The 25,638-nt window shown below is 45.1% G+C and overlaps 2 protein-coding genes across 3 annotated transcripts in view; both read right to left on the bottom strand.

The window, feature by feature from the left end:
• LOC149353334 (annexin-B12-like) overlaps nucleotides 1-23,099 on the bottom strand; it is a 51,327-nt gene extending 28,228 nt beyond the window's left edge. The window contains exons 1-2 of one of the 2 annotated variants that reach the window (XM_089582491.1): nucleotides 4,090-4,246; nucleotides 2,670-3,329 (exon numbers count right to left, since the gene is read on the bottom strand). In XM_089582491.1, the coding sequence (XP_089438617.1) occupies nucleotides 2,670-3,308 (639 nt within the window). In that variant the 5' untranslated portion in view covers nucleotides 3,309-3,329; nucleotides 4,090-4,246. Of the gene's footprint in view, nucleotides 1-2,669; nucleotides 3,330-4,089; nucleotides 4,247-23,081 lie in introns of those variants that run through there. The other variant, XM_089582493.1, reaches the window with a different exon arrangement.
• On the bottom strand, nucleotides 4,542-5,596 carry Blos2 (biogenesis of lysosome-related organelles complex 1 subunit 2). The gene is made up of 4 exons (XM_089582494.1): nucleotides 5,367-5,596; nucleotides 5,036-5,155; nucleotides 4,834-4,938; nucleotides 4,542-4,730 (listed from the first exon to the last, which is right to left on the bottom strand). The coding sequence occupies exons 1-4, from the start codon at nucleotides 5,464-5,466 to the stop codon at nucleotides 4,699-4,701; spliced, it is 357 nt and encodes a 118-aa protein (XP_089438620.1). The 5' UTR covers nucleotides 5,467-5,596; the 3' UTR covers nucleotides 4,542-4,698.
• Nucleotides 23,100-25,638: the final 2,539 nt, after the last annotated feature.

The following is a 25,638-nucleotide window of genomic DNA, read 5'->3' as shown; positions in this document are numbered from 1 at the left end:
GCTGTTTCAATGGTAGCATAAACAATAACTCTGCTCAATCCCGATACACATAATGCAGATGATGTTTTTTTTTTCTTCAGTCACAAACACAACCTAAACTGTTACAAGAAAAAGCATTAAGAAATGGGGGTGGAGACACAGGCTGTGAAATTCTGTCTTGTGATTACAGGTGCCTTCTTAACTGGTTCTTGTATATGCAGAAAAGCCTCACCAATGAAATGCCTTTTTGATGCAGCACCGTTTGCAAGCACCCATAATAATAGTACTTGCACCATTACTAATAAGCACCCTGCTAATAATGGCAAATAATGTCTATAGACACAATACAATGGCTTAGCCACAATTAGTTTCTTCAGTTTGGAAGCGGGGGGGTGAGATCAAAAATGTGTTGGGACCTAAGGAAGGTTTGGTTTATGGTTTATCGGGGTTTACCGTTCCAAAGCGACTCAGGCTATGAGGGACGCCGTAGTGGAGGGCTCTGAAAATTTCCACCACATGGGGAACGTGCACTGACACCGCACACTACACGGGCCTCTAGAATTTCGCCTCCATCAAAACTTGGCAGCCGCCGCCGGGATCACACCCACGTCTTTCAGGTCAGCAGCCGAGCGCCACAACCACTGAGCCACCGCGGCGGCCGGGACTTAAGGAAGGATGGGAGAGTGGAGCAAACTGAAGTTTACATATGGTTTATGGCCACATTTTATCGAGGTGGCTTCAACCCAGCAGCTCTGCTCCCTCCCAATGGCCTACAATCCTGGCAAATTATGTTGCTAAGAAGCAACTCCTACATATAGAAACGTGGGTGAAAAAACAATTTTTGTCAAAAACTCGCATTTTTTGTTTTTGCCTGCTTTATTATATATAAGCTCTCTTTCATGTCCGCCTATGCCAGCACCAAATACAGACACGAAATTACTTAAACCTCAGCGCAAGGCCAAGTAACCAAAAAATGAGCACAAGTGAGCTATTTTCACGACAGAACAAATTTGAATGGCGGCGCTTCCCGCTATTGAAGTGCTGCAGGCAGGTACAGGAAGCCTTGTTTCAGACAAATCCTCTGGCAGTTACTTAGTTTGAGGAATAAATTAGAAACTAGCATTTTTTCTGTTCCCACATGCTGCACCACCACTTTCTTTTTATACTTGGTACACATTTTTCTCCGTTTATCATTTTTAATGCAACCTCAGTGCTTGTGCACGACATTATTACACTTACTCCCATCGCACCACAATGAACTTTGGTTTGTATAAGCTCAACTATTCTATATTTACTGCAATTTATATTTGCAAATGGGATTCCACTTTTTTACAACCATTGTAGTCCCATAATAAAGACATTCTGAAGAGTTACTTTTTAAAAATTCATGAATGTTATACACCACACTTTTTCCTCACTCCATAAAAGCAAGCACAGTGAGCAAAACGAGATATTTCTCAGTGCTCTTTGTGTACATATAGTACCGATGACAAATAGGTTCACAAAAACGTCCCTATATTCAAAATGCATGACCTGCAAAAATTTAACCAAGCAAGATAGGTGAAAATTGACAACAGGTTTAAAAAGAAGTGGCGAAAATCTCGTGTGAAATTTTTAGTCACCTGGAACAGATATCAACAAAAAGCTTTTGTTCCAGAGCACGTCCTCTTCTTAATGCATTTAGCATCAGTATGTGAGCAAATATACAAAATTCTTGCTGCAACTCTGTGAAGGCATCCTGCTCACAGTTAAGAGAATCTGCATAGTTAGATATATATAGAACCAAATGCCAACTAATGTAGAAGCTTGGGTCGTTAAGTGAACATCCATCTATTAATTTCAGTCATTTACTTGGAAAGCAATACCACTGGTTGTGCCCAATAAGCTGAATGCACCACACAGCATTACTGTAAACACCTAAACTTCTGCAATGTGCAGAAGATAATGTCAAAAAAGCAGCTTCTAGCATGAAAAGGTCAAGATGTGCACAAAGTAACATAATATAATGCTCCACTGACCCAACCACTATTCCCATTTATGGGTTAATTTTCAACACAGTTATATGCAGCCCACAGCATGAAAGAAAAATTAACAGCAAACGTCAGAAGTCTTTACAGGTGAAAAATATTCAACATGAACCTAGGCTACTACAAACAAATATTGCAAAATAGCAAGGCACCTCACAAGATATGCTCAGATAATTAGATTACCCTAAAGATGGAGCATACCGCCACAAGGGAACTACTGTCCATATATCGAAACCAATTTTTTTTTTAACTCCAAATGTTCAAAACTAGATCCACTTAAGCTCCATCCATTCAAATAACAATTATTCACACAGATCAGCACTATGCAGCAAATATCATTTTGAAGTAACTTTCACTTTCCCACAAACATCCTGAATTCATTGTTCAAGCAACATTCTCAGCGCTTGGCAGGACTTAACAATAGTGGCAAGCTACGCCTACACATGCCCAATACTTATGTGCTAGTAGTTCTAGTTTGGGCAACCGCTAAAGCTGTTGCAGTAAACAGCAACGAGGAATGTGAAAGCCTTATGAACTATGATGCTAATGTTGTTGTTTACTAGCAAAGTATGAATTAAGTGCAAAAGTCACTGTTACTAACACATTGTGTGATGAATTAGGATGCTACTATCTCACCTCTTTTACACAAACACCATTACTTACATCACGCAAGCGCTGTCCTGTGTAGGAAGCTGAGTGAGTAACTTGAGCAGCACTGGAGTAGGTTGGCCCCGCCCCATAAGCTGCTGTTCCATAAGATGCACCGTAACCGCCAGTATGGGCTGCTGAACCTGCACTAGGGTAGCCTGCCGAAGGGTACGGGCTAGGAGCTGCTTGCGTTGCAGGATAGCTTGCAGCTGACACAGGTGCAGGGTAGCTGCTCTGCCCTGTTGGGTACCCAGGGTATCCCTGCGTGGAGCTCGGATACCCAGTGGTTGCAGGCTGAGGGTAGCCAGGCTGGCTTGTGTAAGTGGGCTGGCTTGGATAGCCAGGTTGGCTAGGGTAGCCAGGCTGACTGGGATAACCAGGCTGACTGGGATAACCAGGCTGAGTGGGATAGCCAGGTTGGCTTGGGTAGCTGGGCTGTGGTGCAAAACCTGGCTGGGATGATGGGTACCCTGGCGATGAAGATTGGGGGTATGCTTGATTTGGCATTTGGGGTGGGTAACCAGGAGCTGGCTGACTAACGGGCGGTGCTCCATAGACGGCGCCCATGGGATAAAGAGTCCTGTCTTGAGATGGGTAGCCCGGATAACCAGGTTGGGGAGGATATGGGCTCCCACTTCCACCAGGATAGCTCATTGTGTCTTGCTAGACTTGGCACTGGAAAAGCAGTGGCAACGGGCCATGGGAGTGGCATGCATGTATAGTATTTAATCAATACTTCGGTTCGTTAAAACAAATTTTATGAGCGACAGCCCCTTCAACCTCTACAAAACTCTCTTTTGCACAGCATACATAAACTGCAAAAACACTTCCGCCGAAAGCCCTTCACAATACATTGCTTTCTTCTAGAAACTGAAAACGTGATAGAAAAGACATAATTCCCTCTGTCTTGTTGACACAGCGACGCCCAGCTTTATTCTCTGGAAACAGCAGTCTTATCAGTTTGCGCAACAGGTAGAGAAGTTTGTAGCTCATCCCTTCTTCCCTCATAATAGGCAAATGCGCACGTATAGCACATGAAATCGATACAATCGTGCCACCGTACAGCAGCGACGTACTGCCAAATGCGCTTCGCGTGGAACATGAGCCGAGCTTACGTCACAAGGAAACCCGGCCGGCAGCCGGATGGGGCGTTTACGTACGGTTTGTTTACAGACACGCAAACTAATTTGCGCGTGAAAAAAAGGCTGTTGCTATGCAACCAAGAAGTAAGTAGTATAAAACAGCAACCACAGTATGACGAAGAGAGAACATTGCCATCATTAAGCCCATCAAAACAAGAAGCCTCGCAAATTCTGAATCTAATGTCATCTGCTGCCGGACGAAAATAGCGCGGAGAAAAGGCGGCCCACAGGAATCTCCTTAAAGAACGAATGTTTGATAGTTACCACGGGAAAAATAATCAGAGTACACTCACCCAAGTTTTGACTACTTTAACACAGTTGGAGCGTACACACGCTTAAAAAATAACCTAAACCAAAGTCACCGCTGCAGTCTTGGCACTGAATTCACAACTCGTTGGTTTACCTCGGCGGCCGCAGCGACACAACGGCAGCACCTCTCAGCAGGGTGCTTGCAGCGATGACGCTTGGATTGCGGTCTCATCGCGGAGCGTGATTCACTGATACGGAGTGTTCATTGATATCTCGGGCGATTCACCGTTGTCCGGTCAAAACACTTATGACGGGGTCACGCCCATGATTTCTTTTTACGTTCAACACCGCTAGACCACTTTGCAGTAACTTCGGCGCTTTACGGCCGAAAGCACAGTTTTGCAGTTACGTGCACAGCGCAGTGTCAAAACAGTGTGCGCAAAAGTGTCTTCTTCGTTTTCTGATTGTTTCTGAGGCAACAGCAACAAAACAAACGTTACATTGGCGGACGATCTATCTTTATTATAAAGCCACTTTAACGCAGCTGGATTCGGTAGACGATCCCAAGAACAGGACCAGCGACTTCCCAAATTGATGCCACGATCATGTTACAAGAGCACCACTTGTAATTTTCACTCCTCAGTCCTTCACTTTCAGCGTTTCTCAAGGGCCTTAAACTTTGCTTCTGAAAAAACAAAGAAAGAAAGAAAGCGAAGCGAGTAATGCAGCGGCATGTTGTAAACGATGCGCACCTCGGAAATTTCTTGTGTTGATTTACACCACCTTACCAAGGCGTTTAGAATAAGCGTCCAGCTTGTACGCTGCTTGTTCCAGCTTGGTAACGCTGTCTTCAACTTGGTCGATCTGATCCAAGTATGGTTTGAGGCACCGATCTACAAGCAGGAAGGCAACGCTCAGTGCTTCCCTAAACAAGCTCTGTCAAGAACATGCGTGTATGCGCGGGTGACCCGGCGCTCTTCTCCCACTCACATTTTTCGTTGAGGTCTTTCAGGGCTTTTGTGACGTTGCCGGCAATCTGCTTCATATCACTATACTTAGTAATTGTCAGTTTGTTCATTTCTTCCGTTAACCTATAATCATCTAACGTAGCTGCAAAACACCAACAAACAATGAAGCGAATTGATACAGCATAGAATGTTGAACACGTTCGAGCAATTTTCTGGAAAGACCCAACTCTCTGTGACACGCAACTTGAACGCGATTTGACTCGCAAGTGACTGTTACGTTTAGTAATGATTAGGATACTGCACGCATCGTAAGCAAGGTCCCAAATCATGACACCAGCTGATTTGTAACTCACATGAAAGCTCGGCTTGTATGTATTCCCCCGTTTTTTCAAACATCGTGGCGGCTAGCTCATTTAACTTCGGCGATTCTGTAGCTTCATCGCCGGATTCCATGACAAGACCTATGAGCAGCTGCAGATGAGCTGCACATAAATGGAAAGAAAACGAAACAGCCAAGTAAACTGCACAGAAATCACCGTCCCGCCTACTGCATCGGTCGTCAGCGCTGGCGCGCTGGCGCTGCTGCTGTTTGGCGTCGCTGGCTCATTGTTGCTGACTGGATCAGGCTTAATCTGCTGAGTTTCCTAGTGCATCTAAGTTTTGTTTTTAATTAATACAAATCGCAGTAAATTTTGTATAGTTTTCATCTTGTAGCTTCTTATTGTGAATTTATAATAACGTTTCATGCTTATTTATTTGCAGTCACAAATACTGACATTGACCTGCTCTTTGGCGCCAAATTTGATTTTTGTATCCGAAATCACAGCTCTAAACAACATGTTGCAAACAATGAGCCTGTGAAAATCAAAACCAGCAAGAAATTCCATGAGTCCAAAGCCAAAACAGTCCAAGACCAGCTTTCATGAGTGGTATTACGTGCCAAAACTTGGTCGCCGCTGGAAGCGATCGTGCTGGCTTTAGGTGATGCCGTACGCCTGGAAGTAACCCGCTTCAAATATGCCCACTTCTTGGTCAATTTGTCTGAAATTTAGCACTCGGAAAGAAGGAAATACCAAGAAAGAGTCAACGCGCTGGCATTGAGATTTTGAAAGCATGGCGCGCGAAATGACGTATATGTTCAGGGCCCATTCGTTTTCTTGTAAATTTCTTTAAATACAGGTCAGAACCGATCTCTCCTAACATACACCTTCAAGAGAATGCACCTTACCAGTTCTTAAAGCTGGAGCTACCGCGATGAAACTGCAAATCTTAAATAAAGGACACAAACAAAAATGTAAAACCTTTTGACCGAAACAAAGTAATACAATGACTAATACTTCGGCGCTAGATGTGATAAGTTTGGAACGCCATTTTCATACAACCTGTTGACTTGCTCATTGAGGCTGCCTTCCGCCTCATGGCCAGACTATTTCATGATTCTCTGGAGCTCGCAAGACTGTGCCACGCTTCTTTAGACTTTCGAATGGTTCGAGCCGTACAGCGCAAAGCGTGATGCCACCATGTGTGATGGGGTCATTCAGTTGCAATTTGAGGTCTGGTTTGGTTTTAGTTTTATGGGGTTTAACGTCAAAAAGTGACTCAGGCTATGAGGGACTACGTATTGGAGGGCTTGGGATAATTTCGACCACCTGGGGTTCTTAACGTGCACTGACATCGCGCAGTACACGGGCCTCTAGCATTTCGCCTCCATCGAACCCGCGTGTTTCGGGCCAGCAGCCAAGCACCATAACCACTGTGCCACCGCGGCGGTTTTTTGTTTTTTGAGAATTCGAGTTCTATGAATCGTATCATGCATCTGCTTCTCTGGCGACTCGTACGCGAAGTCGTCTCACGAACATTCGCTGGAATATGGTTACGATCCCTCCTGCGTACGCAGCGTCGACAAGCCCGAAAGGGAGACAAACCAAAAAGTTGCCTATATAACAGAGCACTCCGCGGTCCCAAGAATGCGCGCCTCCACTTTTAGGGTGCATTCTTCTTTAGCCACGTACAGGTTTGAACCCACCAGAGTTTAACACGAGCCGATGTCAGTGCCTCTTCTCTGCACTGCATATGCAAGATTCGATGTATAACGTGTTGGGGGCCATGAAACCACTAATGCTTGTTGCACAGATCGATATTTTGTAACTTTATGCATGCCTCTAAAATCGTCGATACTTTATTCAACTGCTAGAAGCTCATGGCTTTCACGTTGGCTAGCGAAAGTGCCCGCGCAGAGTTCTGAGGGTCCTTATCTATTGCGACTGCATTTTGATCCGCCAATGAGCCCTGGAATATGGAATGCAAATGCCGCCTACATGTCTGGCTTGTTAGCCAAATTATTAAGGTAGTGTAATGTTAATGGCGGAAACCTACACATGTCATAATTTTAATTCGCTGCCCTAAGTGATCACTACGGGAAGGGAGGCCGTGATAACCATTTTTTACCAAAAAAAAAACGCCACTAAATGAAGCTTTAATAAAAAATCTCCCCCCCCCCCTCCCCCCTCCCCAATTTCGCCCTTGAGCTCAAGTATAGACATAGTATGCGAAAATCTGTTGCCTTCAGTTCAATGAAATTCTCCCTTGTCAGAAAAAGAATGTTCAGTGCAACGCAAAAAAAATGCAGGCGCATGCCGCCTTCAAACCTGTGTTTCTCTGCGACTGAGTGGCTTATTGGCGTAGCGCACATTCGGTCTCTCTAATCGCCACCTGCGACATTTTTGAGGACGCTCTACTGCAGCTGTATCCCTGAGCCGGTCATGCGCTCGCATGTGTTTCTGCGCTGTTTGTAATCAGTTCCACATCGTATCGGACAAAAAGAATGGAATTCTGCCGGGTCGGCGAGTTATCTCCAGGGTCTGACTTCACCAGGGAAACAGACCGCGGTACTTGCGCACGAGTACTTGCGTGCGAAGAAAGAGCAGGAAATTCCCCCGAGGACTTAGGGTACAGTATGTAGTCAGAAGAAAGGAGAGACAAGCATATAAGCGCTATCTAGAGGCGATAGTTACACGCCGTCTAAAGCACGCCCCCCTCACACAGGAAACTTTCCGGACAAGCACTGGGCAGGGAGAGTAAAGGACAGTGGGAGGCAACTTTCTTTTTTTTTTTTGCGTGCTTCACCTAGTTTTAATGACTGAGAACATTGCTTTTTGCAGCGTTACACCATATTGTTGGTCAACTGTTACCTCTTTTTTTCATTTTTGCTGGCTGTCTTCGTTTTTTGACAGCACATGTGCCAGCCCGCCCAGGTTACCAGTGAGACGTGTGCAACTTTCTGCTAAGCTTCACCAGCGGCGTTTCGAATAGACCGTGCATGACAGGATTGTTTGTGCCGGGTTGAGCTTAGGGGGCAGGCCTGCACATGTCGGGGCACCAAGCATGGGACTGCGGCCATTAGCCAACGTGGCCTATACGTTTTCCATGACAAGCGGTGCGGAGCTTATGTGCCGGGAGTAATCGGAAAACTGGGTACTCCCGGGGGCTCGTCCGTAACTGGAAGCGTGAAAATAAGAGCCCAGAAGGAGCGGGCGGGTGGAGGATAGAAAGAAAGAGAAAATAAGAAAATAAGGCATCGCAGCTGCGGTTGCATCCATATTATCTAACTGTCACGAAACCTGCCAGAGGGTTGAGCGGCTGAAACAGGTTGCAACTCACTGGCGCAATTTACATTCGATACATGACTGTTTTAATGGCGTTAAAAATTTAATCTAACTTTAATAACTAATTTAATTAAACAATTAAAATACATTAAATTAAAAGGTCATGTCTTATAGGTGTTTTTCTCACAAACAGCTGAAAAGCTAGGGCACACTTCCGAGCCATCTGCCCGAGCTGTTCACTCTACACTCTTAGAAAAAAAGGTGGTGAAAACGTAGTAACGGCTCCTGTTACAACCTTTTTTTAACCCTTACTACCTATGAGCTATGTTGCTACAACCTTGTTACTACCTCGAAAGAAAATTAAGTGGTAACAAGGTAGTAACTTCTGCAGTTACTACGTTTTTTGGCAGTTACTACACTTGTACTACCTCATTATAACCCTGGTAGTATCCATTACTACCTTGAACTGGAAATGCATGACCGGAATATGCACATGTATGTATACTAACAATCCCGGTGGCATTGCTACTCAATGTCCCATGTTTTTATATAATGAAAAGGGTTTCCTAAATGGCAGCAAATCTAACAAAATTGTCAGTGCTGTTTTTTTTTAAATACAATATATACGCAGCACGTATGTGTTCCATTATTTAGTTTGATTTCTTAATTGCACTTTTTCACCAACCCCAAGCTATTGTGCCTGACTTGTGCTCATTTTTCCTTCTGGTTTACTACAAGATGCATCCATGTTCAATGTTTTCTCTCCAGAGGTAGTGAAGGTTACTGGTTTGGTTTGGTTTATGGGGTTTAACGCCCCAAAGCGACTCAGGCTATGAGAGACGCCGTAGTGAGAGTCTCCGGAAATTTCGACCACCTGGGTTCTTTAACGTGCACTGACATCGCACAGTACTCGCCTTGCAGTTACTACGTACAGTTACTACCTAGGTAGTCATATATGTGACGGTTGTTGCTACCCCAAAATGTAGTAACCTCAACTACCTTTTTTTTAGAGTGTATGCAGGAACGTAGTTTAGCATCTGCATGCTTCGTGAGAGACGAGCATACCCAACAATTCTGGACAAAAGCATTTTTGAACGGGAACCAGTTTACGAACCCAAGTTTTTCACGTATTGTAAGATTTCACTATAACGATCAACATATCCGCAGATCGGCTGTCGGCAGAGTTGCATTTTTTTGCTATTAACGTTTCTGCTGTCGTCAAAAGTTTTACCCATTGGTTTTCTATGGCAGTCTTTAACTGCTCGATGCGAGTGATAGAAACACTACAAAGAGAAAGATTTTGCTGCACACTGAAGAATGGACCATTATCTTCAATATTTCCATATCAATACCTTACAGTATTTCAATACTCAAAATATTTGTCCAAGGTTGGACATGGACGCTAGAAAAACCCCAACACATAACAACACAAATGCTTTCTAACGGCGCTGAGCGCAGTCTGCAAGAATGATGATGATACAAGAGAAATGATCAAGCGCTTGAGAGCTGCCATAAAGGCTGCAAAGGAAAGCGTATGGTTTTGCAAAAAGCTGCGGAGCGTTTACTTTCTTTTTTTAATTTGAGGTTATTCGATGAAGTAGTTTTTAAATATAACTATTCCACGGTCTTTCCTCCCACGTGGGCACGCACGCAAGGATGATATACCAGCCGTCAATATCTGTATCAAGTAAAATTCACCTCCGTGAAGTGCGCCGTGGCGGTAGCATTTCAATGGAGGCGAAATGCCGGAGGCCCGTGTGCTGTGTGACGTCAGTGCACGCGTTAAATAATCCCAGAACAGGTCTGCGACTTTCACCTCCATATAAGTAATCATTCTTAGACTGGCGTCTGCCTTCTCTCCCCTACAAGTGGAGAGGGGACGGTCGGCAGGTGGCAGGCGGAGCGAGAGAAATCCCCCTAATCACTGCCTGCTACATGCCACGGTTGGCAGGTAGGCTTCACACAGACACCGACGCCGCACAGTTCTTCGCCCTCATGGCCATCCTAATGTTCTCGCGTTAAAATAAAATGTCCCTCCCGTCCAAGAAGGTACAAGGAGAGGCAGTGATTGTACGTCCTATAGACGCCTAAAACGGAAGAATAGAAAGGAAGGAAACCAGAGGTTCTAGCCAACCTATACACTGTGAACGCAGCTCGAAAACCGACTTTTCTTACTTGGAAACACTTCATTTGAGACGTTATGCCACCTTTTGTTCAACGTGTGTTCTGAATATCGATGCCTAAAGACCACTTGTTAAACTCAAGCCGCAGCGCAGCTCCTTCCTCGGCTTCACGTCGTTGTATGCCTATTGTCTACGTGCATCGTCAGGTTGGCCGTTAATCCTCAGCCCCGCATGAGCAACGCGGGCATGACGATCAAAGCCTGGCGTCCATAACCAGCGAATTATATTTCGCTGAACCAGCTCCAACTGAAGAACGCGCAAGAACTATAGAGTTAGTGGTCATAGTCGTTTAGGAGAGCGCGTTGGTTCACTCGTATACCTTTGGCAGCATGTAGCAAGGCTTGGGGATGCCCCCAAGCTGTGGGAAAGAGCTCCCGTTCTTCACGTGCTTTACAGTTTCTTGAAATACCTCGTGCGGTGCGTCATCGCTGCAGACCGGCAAAAGTCCTTTATTTCCTGCTTCACTTCGCGACTGAGTGCCGAGCATTGCCGCGCGCTCACGTCACGCCATCGTTACACCGTGTCATGCATTTTATTGTTTTCTATTCTTTTCATCTTTCAGAGAAGAAGACGTGGGAACGGCAGAAGACAGACATGCACATGGTTGCTGCGTGCGTTGCACATTCACGTTGTAAATAAGTAGTAAGTCTTGGAACGCTTTCGTATCACGTGAACTCTCTTGGAGACAAAACTTGTCGGTATCTGTCATTCTTCGCTTTCGATATCGAATACTTTACTTTCGGCCGAATATTCGAAATTATCGAATATTTGCACAAACCTATCCATTTTTTTGGGAATACTGAATTAATATAGAAGATTTTATTTCCGGTACCTCTTTTGCATAAGACTGAAGTCAATGTCTGATAATTATAATGCTGAAGTAATCTTCATTCTCTCAAAGCTCCTTACCGAAGCCTAACCACACTCATGAGCAGTCTTTTGCAGTGTCTTCGCAGCGACTACTTCGTGAGCTACACTTCAACGTAATAAAAATGAATTGCAGATGCTCCCGAATATTCGTAAGTGTGCAATGCTCCTGTCACACGGCCAAATTTGGTGTAATTTCAATGAGTGATACTCGCGTTTAGCCATTCGCCCAGTCACGCGATTAACCTCAAGAACGTTAGGTGCAAAAGCATGTACAAGCTTTGTCTAAAGTATACAGCCTAAGGGCTCTCCTTCTGAGCCCTGCAGCGCGGCTCCTCTTGCATACACATGGACCCTAATCTCACGAAGGTGGGAGGAATTTAAGACCTCAACCCTCCCAAGCATACGACTGTCAAACGTGCTAAAGAGCCCAACTACATGGCTTGTAAGCGATCCCCTCGGACTGTATATTTTCGACAAAGACTGTACCTCATAGCGAGTCCGGCGAACTCATCATTCCGCTCGCCTGAAACACTCCGTACACCGTACACGCGAACAGACAGCTTTCCTGTGCGGCAAAAATTCCTGCACAATTCCGGCGTGATCCTCAGGGAATAGTTCGGAGCAGTGCCTATGTCGTCTAACCAGAGTTGCGCTCATCGTCTGTGAAACAGACGCTGGGCAGCAAGCTGTCAGCTCTGCATTCATAGACTCAAGGACGCTAGCGAACCGGACCGTGTCTCCTTTTTTTGAGGCAGGTCAGCACCGAGAGCATGAGCGTGCCATGGGCCAAGGAGATGATAACACAGCACCTAATATATCGTCCCATTGTTCGTCGAGTCTTTGCCCAAGGAAACACCTGTAGTGAAAGACAGGCGCAGCGGCTTCGTCTTACAAAAATAGAGGAGTGAGAGCTCATACGTGCTACGCTGCTGGAAGAAATGCATTCCGAATGGCACTTTTCTTCCTAGTATAGCACAACGTCGCCACAGCGACGCTCCACGAGGCGAAATGCACTATCTGGACGTGACGTTAAATTTGCCTCTCTGACTCAGAGACCACGTTCTACATGCGCAAACTGAGCCAGCGAGTGCTAAGTGTTCGCCGCAGCTTCTTACCACTGAGCCTGCCTCTGAGTCCCTTACTGCAGGATACACGCTGAATTTAAGCGATCTGGTGCACCTATGACGAGTCAGGCATGCTTCAGTTGCAGCGACCGACTGAAGAAGCCCTGATTGCAACACTGAAAAATATTCATAAAGCAGGCGCCTTCTCTTATCGACTACGAGAACAAAAGACAAGAAAATCAGCACCATTAATCACATCCGGCTTTGTAAAATCATTCCCAAAAGAAGCTGATAAAAAATTTTGCCTACAGTCTTCGAGCTTGTGCGAAACGGAACAAAGCGGTAGAATGCAAGTCCTCTTCCATCATTTCCCGTTTTCAAGCCTAACCGACTTGCCACGTGAACGGCTCTCCGACCGCTAAACAAGCCCCCTCTCCCTCGGTCGATTACACAACCATGGGAACCCGATGAAGCCGGATTCCTTGTCCATATCGTGGGGACTGTCAGCACTGATGCTCAACACAATGGACAGGAGAAAAATCTGGTTCTGCTCCAGGGCAGCGGTCGAGTAGGGAGGTGCTCAGATTCTTCAGCGGCGTCCCCCGGACGGCGTGGCGTTGATATAGGTATAAGTAATGGCTCCACTATAGCACAGATAACCTGCAGGTCGTGTGGATTCCCGTTCGACCCGTGCACAACGCGCTGCGCTGGAAAAAGAATCAGCTGGCGTTGCTCCAGGACAATTGTTGAACGGGAGGAACTGCCCGGGTCTGTCACCGGCGCCCGGTTGCTGCCGTAGCCTTGGTTTTAGCATGAAAAAGGACTCCAACATACGGCCATGGAAGCCGAAAGTCATCTGGATCCTTGTCCACGCCCCGCTCTTATAAAAATGGTCTATAGACAGTCTATAGACTTTTTATTGGCTTTACTGACTTCCTATAGATATTGCTTTTTGTCTGATCATAGGTTATGAACTGTCTATAGACAAAAGTATATTAAAAGTGCATGGCCATAAATCTATAGATTGTCTATAGACTGTCTATGACACTTATATTGCCTATAGACTTGTCTAGAATTAGTCTACAGACTTTTTAGACAGAAGACTATAGACACTTTATAGACAGTCTAAAACTTTTTTTATAAGGGGCGGTCCCCGCCATCCCCTTTGTCTACCAACATGAGCTAGGAAAGGATCTGCGGGTATTGCTCTAGGGCGGCCACCGATCTGGGAAAGCTGGCACGCTCTTAAAACTGCTACGGAAGGAGGAAGCCAGATAGTTACGCTCGTATGTAATCAGTGCTATTATATACCGCCCGTGCACGGACTGATGTGTCATATATGGTGCTCTTATTCTGCTGTTAATTTTTACTTGTCAGAAACAATGGGCTTGTACGGCAGAGAGCGCCAGCTCAATAGCGACGTTACTAGGCTCACGGCATCGTATCTAGATTACCATGTAATATTTGCGGTGACATGTAATGTTGGATGGTTGGTTTATAGGGTTTAACGTCCCAAAGCGACTAAGGCTATGAGGGACGCCGTAGTGAAGGGCTCCGGAAATTTCGACCACCTGGGGTTCTTTAACGTGCACTGACATCGCACAGTACACGGGCCTCTAGAATTTCTCCTCCAAAGAAATTCAACCGCCGCGGCCGGGATCGAACCCGCGTCTTTCGGGTCAGCAGCCGAGCACCATAACCACTGAGCCACCGCGGCGGCTTGTAATGCTGGACATTATGTGAATCGTCAAACGTTTTCGCGGTGCTCGAGGGAAAAATTTGCTCACTCCTGTGAGAAAGTTTAAGAGCCTTCAAGTTAAGAGCAAAAAATATAAACGCCTTACATGGGCAATAAGCAAGAAATGAAACCCAAACAAGACAACTGAAATGCGAACACAGAAGTGCAAACATACTAACGCCTGGAGAGGAAATGAAATTCATGTTTATTAACACTTCTAAATGGCAGTCCTTGCGTCTTAGGAATGAAATTACCCTGCTTATATAGTATTAAGCTTCCTCTACCTATACGGTCTTTTCATTTTGCTTTTCGCGCTTTAGTTGTCATGTTCACGTTTCATTTGTTGCTGACAGTACCTTTCAACATCGATGAACCCGGAGAGAAGGAAATTTTCAAACAACTTGATCATGTGTACAGGGGCCACAATATTGCCTGTTCGAACTGCACTCTGCTTGACAGCAGTCTTCAAGCCGACTTGTGTGTCAGTACCTATCGTATTCCGAACTTCAGTGATGACAATATACAATCGCTGGGCGGCTGCATTCAGCTGTAGGAAGGGCAGCAGCCTGTTCCTTTTCCTTTGACACGGCACCTAACACCATCGTCGCTGTGTTTGAGACACCGCGCAGCAAATTATATGACGTGCCGAGGACCGACGGGGGATGTCGACCCGGCATGACATACAGTCTAGCCCACTTATAACGAAGCTGACGGTCGCGCGGATTGCGTTCGTTGTGTGCGAGGTTCGTGATGAGTGGATTTCTAATTTTACATCCAAAAATACAAAGTCAGTGTAAGTCTGTTATGCGTGTCCGTTTATTCAAACTAGATCACATTACGACGCTTTCACAGCTCTCCAGAGCAGTCAGATGCCCCTCGCCGATAGCGTAGAGACCCACAAGCTGCTTTAGGGACGCGATATAAATAATCCTGGTTGAAGCCCCCACAGCATCTCTTGGTAGGTAGGTCTCCTCGTCATCGTCATTGATTCCTTGCAACTGTAGACCGTGCCTACGTCGCGTACTAATATTTTCATGTTTGGCTCTCCTATGCCAGCGTCGCCGACTGAACAAACGAAGTCATCCCAGGCGCGATCAGGTCGGTCTAGCTTCGCATCGACGACCCGTTGCCACACATCTACATACATCCGATAACTTTGGTTTTCTATAGCATCCTCTATCCTGGGATCATAAACTCTGCCTTACAGAAGCAGTTCCTCATGCAGTTCGCAGTCAGTTTCAACCGCGCGACGTGTCGGCACCTGGTCGGTCAGTTGCTGTCAGGGGGCACTGGTGTCGCGGCGCCGATAGAACACCTCCAGCGCGTGAACTATTAAGTGGCACATCCGGTTCGTCGTATTTGGTGGCCGAAAAGCGTGGTCAGTGCAGTCGGAGAAGGCAACACGTGGTGCGCCGCATAGTTGTCGAGCACGAAAAGGACGTTCCTATTTTTTTCGAGCTACTCGGCGAACAAGTTGCCTCTCATCCCCATACCCCCTCTAAACTTAAGCCTAGCGGCACACTCATCGAGTAAAAAAAAATGTCGCGCATCGCCCAGGTCTTTGCGCCGTGCCTGTAGAGCACGAGAACGTAGCTTCCGAAGCTCTGCGCCTTGCGAGTCTTCCTGCAGACACACGGCGGCCGCCGGTCGTTGCCTTCCATGCTCGTGCCAAGAAGGAGGGTAACGCGAAGCTTATAGCACGTTTCAACAGCGCTTGGCGCCGCCTATCAAGTCATGCGTTTTTGACGGCCGCTCACGGCAAAACGTTTCGTCGACATTCCATTCATTATCCCCCCCCCCCCCCTTTTGTTTTGCTGTTTTTCGGTAGTCGCGCTCCTTCCTCAGAAGGGGGACGGGGGAGGGGCAGTGCCACTGAGTCTTGGAGGCGCTCGTCGCTGTCCGCTTCTGCAAGAAAGAGGGATTTGCGACATGCGGGGCCGAGTTTACAGCGCCTCCTCGTTCGCTGTGACCGAGCTATGGGGCCGCACTTGATCGCTGTATCTGAGATGCAATGTCATTGCCCTAAACATATTTTGGCGGTAGCACCACCCTCGTTCGTAATAAGAGAACATTCTTTATAACTGCGTTCTTTATAATTTGGCTCGAATGTACTCTATATTGACAATTATTGTCTTCATTGCAGCTTATGATAATAAAGTGTTTACATTTCGTGCGTAAGAGGCACTGAAGTAAATAGTCGCCAAGAGGGTGTGCCGAACGCACGCATATAAACACTGCTGGCTAGCAGCCGACGCGCGCATGCATCCACACTAAACATGGTTCGCTGAAGCGCAGAGAGAGAAAAAGTTTATTCCTTTCTAATAATAAGGGTTTTCTCTCTCTCGATCTCGCGTGCTGTCGTGTGTGACGCGCTACAAAAGCCTACTGAGTGCCACTGTTAAAATTTCTGCGCGCACATATTTACGGCGCGACCAAAGTTGGTCTCGAAGGCATGTAGACTGGTTGCCAAACGGAAGTTTTGTCTGTTCATTTCTCTAACGGATGTGTGTGTTAGCATGATACAATATACACTGCCCCTAGGCAGCGTCTCAAAACAACGGCTTATAGTGTTAATTTAGTCAAAAGCATTACTCGTAAGGTTTTGCAGGTCGAAGCATGTGGCCATCAGTGTGCTAGACAAACAAACGTGGAAGACTTTGGCCTGCTAAATTCTCAGCCACTCTACGACGTCCGGGCAAACTACTTAACTCGGACTATACTTGTTGCCGTCTTATTGGCTGCTGTTAAACTGACTGCCAGCATATTATTTCGCCGCTGCAGCTTAGCCGTCAGTCGGGCACACAGCGTCTACCTGTCGATGTATTATATTTACAATGCGAAGAAGGGTCTGATGTGGAAAACTGGTAGAAGACAGCACTGTCCTAATGGCGTTTACCTTACTCGCAACTTTTTTGGCACTGCAGGTCAACCATCCGACGTCGATCTGGGTACACCCTTCACAGCGATGCGTTTAGGGCTGACCAACGGACGTTCTTCAATGGCATCTGAAGAAATTTCTAGAGCTCTTGGATAAGCACATGAATGCTGTTTACATACGTACGATTTCCGGAGGGCCCTTGTTTCATTCCTATCGAAAGATAACGAATGGCAGATCAACACATTCCTGCCGCGAGATGTGTGTACATCGTAGGTGCCTTTCACGTTGCTCCAAATGTAGTTTACCACTATGACAAGCCTGAGTCCCAAATATTCCGTAGAATCTCTCTCGAAAATTGAGTTTCCCTGGCGACTGCAAGAGACTCCTAGGTCACATCTGCCTCAGGCATTTACTACACATTTCGCCTGACTAAGCTTCACCTGCAAGCGCTTAGTCGAGAATGCACAAATACCAAGCAGTCTCTGCAGCTCCTCTGATGCACCCGCAAGGATGTTGAGGTCATCTGTGCACACCGCTGGTGGCATGCGTCTCTAACCTCTCTGCAACCTGTCTCGTTTCTCAATGTGAAGCTACTAACATGACCCGAGCTGCTGTGCTACACCTGCTACGTACAGCCTACATTCTGATTACAACGGGCAGCCTTTTCGTAGACCAGTTGTACACAGTCAATGATTGGTTTGGTTTATGGGGTTTAACGTCCCAAAGCGACTCAGGCTATGAGAGACGCCGTAGTGAAGGGCTCCGGAAATTTCGACCGCCTGGGGTTCTTTAACGTGCACTGAGATCGCACAGTACATGGGCCTCTAGAATTCCGCCTCCATCGAAATTCGACCGCCGCTGCCGGGATCGAACCCGCGTCTTTCGGGTCAGCAGCCGAGCACCATAACGACTGGGCCACCGCGGCGGCGTACACGGTCAATGATCGGTGCTGATAACCTGTAGGGAGTTGTCTATATATGTATATGAAAACATTTCTGCAATTTCGCCGGCTCCGTTCGGCCGTCCTGTTTCCGATGAAACGGAAGCATTCTTGAAATCCTCATATGCTTCTGCACAAAGAACCGGAAAGCGGCAGGCCGTGGCGGCTGAATTTCGATGAAGGCGAAATTCTAGAGGTCCATGTGCTGTGCGATGTCAGTGCACCTTAAAAAGCCCCAGGCGGTCGAAATTTCCGGAGCCCTTCACTACGGCGTCCCTCATAGCCTGAGTTGCTTTGGAACGTTAATCCCGAATAAACCAAACCAAACCAAACCAAAGCGACAGGCGATTTCGGTGCTACCGCGACATTGGAAGACTGTTATCGGGGATATCTTCAGCAGTATAAACAGAAGTACCAAAGCAGCGGTATGTGCGCTTGATTCATTGCGCGTCACTTTCCCTTACTGCAAGTTCGTGCCCGAAATAAGCCATATGTCACATATGGGACTGAGCTGGCGTGATTGCTGTACTTAAAAATCAGTAATATATGTTTTCAAATATGTTCGCATTAGAATGCTACTTAACGAGCCAAAAACCGCCTTCGCCCCTTTTCCCTAAAAAGAAGGGGGAAAAGAGTTTCTAGGGACTGGAAGTGGAGCACAAAATTCCATGGCGGTGTGTACATGTTTAGCGAGGAAAGGAAAGGCGCGGTAGTAGTCGCACTCGCAGTGGACACCCGAGCTGCACCATGAGTTAAAGCATATGGGAGGGAGGGAAATGACGAAGAGATAGAAAAAGGCGCCGCAGTGGAAGCTCCACGTAAATTTCGACCACCTGGGGTTCTCTTAACATGCTAAATTAGAAATGCAAAAACGGCCGTGCGCTGCGCGGTGCTCCATGTGATATAAATTAATCCGGAGCCCTCAAATTCAAATTTCTTTATTTCAGCATCGTTTACATCGATACTAGGGGGCCGTAGACTAAAGCCACACAAACGGCTTGACGAGGCCCACGGCCCCATACACTTGACATAGGATGACACAGCAGGAAATCGTATACAGTGCAGGAATTTACACACACTGCCCGCGTGCAAGCAGGAAAATAAAATTGAAACCAAAAAGAAGGAAATACAAATTCACAAAGATAAATCAGCTTACACAATGCTATTTAAATAACTGGGAAGCAGAAAATGAAGAATTTGCTTTCCGTAGTTCGTGCGAGTGCGTGGAACTTCCCACTCTTGCGACGTGCGAGTGTCACGCACTTTTCTTCTTTTTGTGAGACAGAAAACAGTATTAAAGAAATTGTTATTGTACTTTATGGCCATTTTATAGCGCTTAAAGAAGGGTCATTTTATTAAGGTCACGTATTGAGAGTAAATTTGTCTTTAAAAAGGGGTTCTGTATGACAGCCATGCGGATATTTAGTTATAGCACGGACTGCTTTCTTCTGAATCTTATGAAGTTTGGTAATGTTGGTAAAAGTGGTGGTTGCCCACACTAAATGACAGTAGTTAATGTGGGGCATGAATAAACTGTTGTAAATTATGAGTTTGATGCTTCTAGGTAAATAGGACTGTAATTTGTTAAGTATTCCGCACACGCGGGAAACCCTGGCTGCGACCAAATCTATGTGCATGTTCCAGGTCATTTGTTCTTCAAAGAGTACGCCAAGACATTTTATTTGAGGGACAATTTCAATTTGATATGTTCCGTATTTTATTTCTAAATTATTGTTTATTCTGCGCTTCTTCGGCCTGAACAGCACGGCTTTTGTTTTAGTTGCATTAATTGCAAGAGAGTTTGCAGTGCTCTGTAAGGAAAGTCTTGCTAACACAAGGTTGGCATCGTTAACCACGTCAGTAGGATCTCGCCCAGTGAAAAACAATCTGGTATCATCCGCATAAATGATGAATTTAGTAGCATTATCTATGTTAACGACATCATTTATATAAAGACAGAAGAGTAGCGGCCCCAGTATGCTTCCTTGTGGCACACCTGCGGTTATGTCGCGGAAATGTGAAACACGATGGTTAATGCATACTTGCTGCTTGCGGTGTTTAAGATACGATTGTAATAATTCATGAAAAACTCCTCGAAAACCGTAATGGTCAAGTTTTTTAGACAAGGTAGTGGGATTAATTCGATCGAATGCTTTTGAATAGTCTACAAACGCACCCATAATGCACTCCTCACGCTCAAAAAATTCTAATATTTCTTCTTTCTGTAAAAAAGTGCATGTTCTGTAGAGAGGCCCTTCATGAATCCAAACTGAGCGCTTGTAATTATATGGTGCTTACTGATAAAGGAAGTTATGCGTGTATGTATAAGCTTTTCGAAACCTTTTGAATATACGGGAAGCATGGATACTGGTCGATAATTGGAAAAAGTATTGTTATCACCACCTCTATGCATTAGAGTCACTTTCACCTCCTGCATTCTTTTCGGAAAGCTTCCTTCAATGAAAGCAAGGTTAAAAATGAATGTTAAGACAGGAGAAATTACGTCTATAACTTGTTTGACTGGTTTAATTTGCAAACCGTCGACATCACGGCAATAAGTATTGTTTAGCGATCTAAACACACTCACTACCTCTCCTTCAGCGGGAGGAGCTAATAACCCACTTTCACGTTTCTGAGTCCTAAGGAAAAGCATGCAATCTTCGTTATGGTTGCTGGTGCCACACAGAGATGTAAATCGTTAAAAAGAGGTGGCTAAATCTATACCTGTAATAGCCGTGCCGTCTACTGTAATGTCATCAATATCTGTCTTCTTGCTACTCTTACGCCCTAAAATCATATTTAATCGTCTCCACCCAATATCTGTATTTTTCATTGCATTATTGTCGAAAAGATTGTAAGTATGTTTTTCGCACCGTAATAGTGTATTCACCTTATTTCTTTGGGCTTAGAATTGCAGTAGAGCTTCATCTTTTTTATTTATAAATATTGAATTCAGTTTGTTTTTAATAGGTATTTCTTTTAGGCATTTCTTGGTAATCCACGGCTTTCTGCCTTTGCGCGGTTGATTTAATCTTCGATAAGGAAAATGTTTATCATAAGCAATGATGAACTTCTTTAGAAACCCTTCGTACGCTGTTTCGGCTGTGTTGGCGCGCCAAACATCTGACCAATCTGTTTGCAAGAGTTCGTTTCTAAATGCCGTCAGGTTAAAGCTTTTTAGGTCTCTGAAAGTTCTGGAGTTCTGAGGTGCGATATGTGGCATTGAAGTTTGTTGAGTTGTAATAGGAAATACAGGCAGATGGTCACTAATAGGTGCACAGATTACACCAGACATCAAATCTGGATCATCAATGTTAGTAATGAACATATCAAGAAATGTTGATGTACTACTCTGAATGCGTGTTGGAAGCGTATTGTGTTAGAAAAGCCACTGCACTCCAAAATCCTGCACAATTCTTGCTGTTGAGGAGATATTTTAAGAGCATCTATATTCAAATCTCCAGCTAGAACCAATTTGCTAAGGCTGTCGTTAACCCAGCCAAGGTAATCATCAAAAAAAAGACAAGAAATTCGGCACACTTCCTTTTGGAGGTTGGTGTAAAACACAGAAAAGAAAGTCGTTGTAGCGGACAGTCAGTATTTCATAGTCAGACGTTATACAAGTGCGGGAATCCACAAGTTGACAAGGAATAGCAAGTTTTGCCGTTAAAGTAACGCCTCCCCCATTTTTAGTCAAGCGATTTACAAAAGAGGTTTTGTAGCCAGGCGGTCTAAATACATCTGCTTCAGTTCTATACCATGTTTCCGTTACCATAAAGATATCGGGTTCAAAACCAAGGGCGGCGAAGAGTGCAAGGATTTGCTCCTCTTTGTTCCTGGTAGCCTGGGCATTCACATGTATCAAGGTTATGTTTCTATCATATTTAGCATGTACCGCACTGACTTGGCATGGTGTGAAAAAGTCGTCGTCCATATTCAATCCACGCGTTATGTTGTCGTGTAAAGAGGCAAACTTGCTCAGACTATCTTATCTCGATCACGAATGCGGGTAATGCGCAAAGTCTGTGAAGATTCAGACTTCTTTACGTATATCTTGCCGCCCCTGGTCCACGTATAGCTCCAGCCTTTTTCCTTCTTTCTTGGAACAGTCATGCCAAGAAGTTTTTTTAGTTGAGGACACAAATGTTCATTCACGAACACTGAAGCATCATCCGAGAAACCAAGATCTGTGGTTGAAATGCGTATTTTTCGAGCTTTTTCAATCACAGAATCGCAGTTCGCTTTTCTTGAGAACTGAACGATTATGTTCGATTGGTTGGAATCCTTGACTGGCACTCTGTGGCAGACTTCGACGTAATTTACTGTGATTGGTCCTTTTATGGCATTTCCTATCTTTTCTAGGAGGGCTGGCAAGCTTTCACCTTTTGAAGTCGGAATGCCTTTGATTTTTACATTCCTATTCCTAGAGTATTGCTCGAGTTGTGTTATTTTCTGCTCGTTTTCGAGCACTATTTCCTTCAGCTCTGTACATTCAGAAGAAAGCGCAGCATTTTCAGCTTTTATTGCAGCATTTTTTTTCTCTCGTGAGTTTCAGCTCAGTGGTCAGGTATTTAAAGCATTTATAAAAAAATTCAAGGCTTTTTTGTACCTCTCGATTCTCTTTCCGAAATTCCCTTTCAAGAGACCCTCGCATTTCCTTTTGATCTTGGCTTATCTCTTCTAGAGCTTTGACTATTTCTGGATTCATTTTTGGCAAAACACTTTCACTGAGATTGGCAGAACCAGTAACAAAGAAGCAAATACCTCAAAATAAAGAAACTGTTCCCTACCTGCAAAGGGATGAACTGCAGGCTTGAAAGATGCAACGTTTCCTTGCTGCCGCTGCCGCCAAATGATGGCCGTGGATGCGTGCGTCATCATTATCCTGGACTGGTCCTGGTGGCCGGAGATAGCAGTTTTGTGACGTCAGCCGTCACGTGGAGCCGGGAGGTGTTGCGCCATTCTTGGTCCAAGCGATAACAGCGCACGATCTCGGTGAGGTTGGCAACGTTTCCTTGCTGCCGCTGCCGCCAAGTCCGCAACGGCATCTCTCATACTTCAGGACGTAAAGCCCTACATACCACCACAACGATTCTGTGGATGCGCATCGCCGCACAAACCGAAAGAAGCCGGGAAATAGAACCAGCAGATGCACGCGCTATACCTCAGACCCCAGCAACCTTCGAGCCAAGAACAAAACTCAACTTTCGATATGGGTTTCTATCGAGGGTGCCTTACTTAATGTAAGAAGATCTCCGCTTCCAAGTCTAGAGTCATACCTTTTCCCCCGCTATAAGATTATTTGCAGTCAATTGATTGTGTTATTTACATGGAGGTAAATGGAACTTCGGACGCAGTTTCTTTACTTCAGACCTTAAGGAACTAGCTGAGGGATGCGAACTTTGGCAGATTGAAATTAACGTTGCTAAGATAAAAGTAATGAGATTTACCAACAAGTCGAACGCAATAGCCAAGGATGATTCAATAAGCAGCCTAACTGTTGAAATGATCAGCACACACAAATACTTAGGGGTTTACATATCAAGTAACCTAAAATGGCAACATCACATTGACATAGCCACTAGCAAGGCATTTAGGCTACTCAGTTTCATTAAACGCAAGCCACATAATTATAACGCATCTAGAAGACTTCTGGCATATAAAACACTTGTTTGTCCAAAAATAGAATATGTTTCATTAATCCGAAATCCCCATCAGACGTATTTAACCAATAAATTAAAAATAACTTCAAAGTAAAGCTGCCTGGTTCATCAAAACAAATTTAGCACGAACATCTAGTGTTACGGGAATAAAAAAAAATCGCTCAATTTAAGCTTTGGGAAAGCGGAGACTGTTTTATCTCTTTTTATGTTTCCATCGGTATTATACCGCACCGTCGTCGTTCTGCGGTCCTCATATCAATCGCATTTTTGCACGCCTCGACCACAACTTCAAAGTCCTCAGCCCATATTTCCATGTAACAACTTCGTCATTCATCGCTCTTTCTCGCTAATCATCACTGGAAAAAACTTCCGGAAAACATTGCATCAGTTAAGAGCCACGTTGAATTTGTTCGCAAACTGCTCTTTTTTTAATGTGCAAAATTTGCCGCATTGCATGTTTCTATTATTTGTGTTATCGTTTTTTTTTTTCATGTCTTGTATTCTTACCCTCTTATGTAATGCCCCCCGAGTTCTTTACGGCATATGAATGAATAAACAAATAGATGAATAAATAACTATCATTACCTCGTAACATTGAAGACACTTTATAACAGAAGTATGCAAGCTATAATATGCTATCAGCGAATGCAGAATGGAACGGAAGACAAGAAAATTAGTTTCTCGAATCACGTGCATGACATTCCACGGATGGGTTGAAGACAGCCCGCTTTAAACCTTGCAGATTCTTTGCAGCGAAATACTGCGGTTGAATGCCTCTCCTCTTCGACTGGCGTTTTCATGGCTGTGAGATCGATTCTTCACACAGCGGTGGCTGAGTTTTTTTTTCTGGCAGTGATATTGGCGGCATTCGTCGCAATCTGTCCTTTTGGACATGTGTTGTTTAGCATTATGCTTGTTACAACTGTTGTAATTGTCTTTTTTTTTGCGCTTGTGTCATAATATTGCAACTTTTGGCATTATTGTTCATACTTGCTTCTTCCTGTTCTTTTTTTTTTTCTGGTGGTGTAAGGATATAAATACCGCTCTGTTACAACCCCAATTTGGAGTTAGCAGTATTGTAAATAAATAAAGGAAATTAGCAATATGAGAATATTTTTCCGCTGCACAAATATTTTCGTATTCGTTTCTGACACCTGGTTAAATCTGTTCAAAAATGATCGTCACTATGAGTTCCTGATTTCGGCTTTACCCACTGGTCCGTTGTGTACTCACACAGCCGTGACTACATTGCGAAATTTACCTAGATTATGCGGCATCTCCGACCGCCCCTTTTTATTTATTCCCGTTACATGTTACATCTGGGACCTCGCATAATTTTAATTACGACGTTTACTCAATGAACAGAACTGAGTGGCACGCGCTGCACGTTCCACGAGGTCCTGAATGGGGTGCGCCTTTGTGTCGGCAACAGCCACTTGCTCCTCATTTTTACAACGGAAAGCAGAATTTATTTTCCTTGCGGCGGAAGCGCACCATCGCCGGCTGGGGCTATACTTAAAAGTACTGCTTAAAAGCGGGTGAAAGCCGTTCGGGTTAGCGCTAAGCGTTTCCGGCGCCCGCGTAGAAAGAGAAAGACAGGATTCAACGCCCTCGAAGGCGGGTGGAGTATACCGTGCGCCTGGCGATGCAGGGTCATGACCATAGAGTTAATGGGATGGCCCTC

Source organism: Amblyomma mixtum, chromosome 3 (assembly GCF_055824585.1).
Source record: "Amblyomma mixtum isolate Tamu chromosome 3, ASM5582458v1, whole genome shotgun sequence".
Taxonomy (NCBI): Eukaryota; Metazoa; Arthropoda; class Arachnida; order Ixodida; family Ixodidae; genus Amblyomma; species Amblyomma mixtum.
Note: the sequence above shows the minus strand (reverse complement) of the source record. Positions and strands in the feature narration are given on the sequence as shown.

Bases quoted from the DNA above. Each gene is read 5' to 3' on its own strand.
- Blos2 (XM_089582494.1), bottom strand. From the start codon at position 5,466: ATGGAATCCGGCGATGAAGCTACAGAATCGCCGAAGTTAAATGAGCTA. The intron at 5,156-5,366 runs GTGAGTTACAAA...GGTGTTTTGCAG, and splicing joins CATACAAGCCGAGCTTTCAT to CTACGTTAGATGATTATAGG. The intron at 4,731-4,833 runs GTAAGGTGGTGT...TTGTTTTTTCAG, and splicing joins CGCTTATTCTAAACGCCTTG to AAGCAAAGTTTAAGGCCCTT.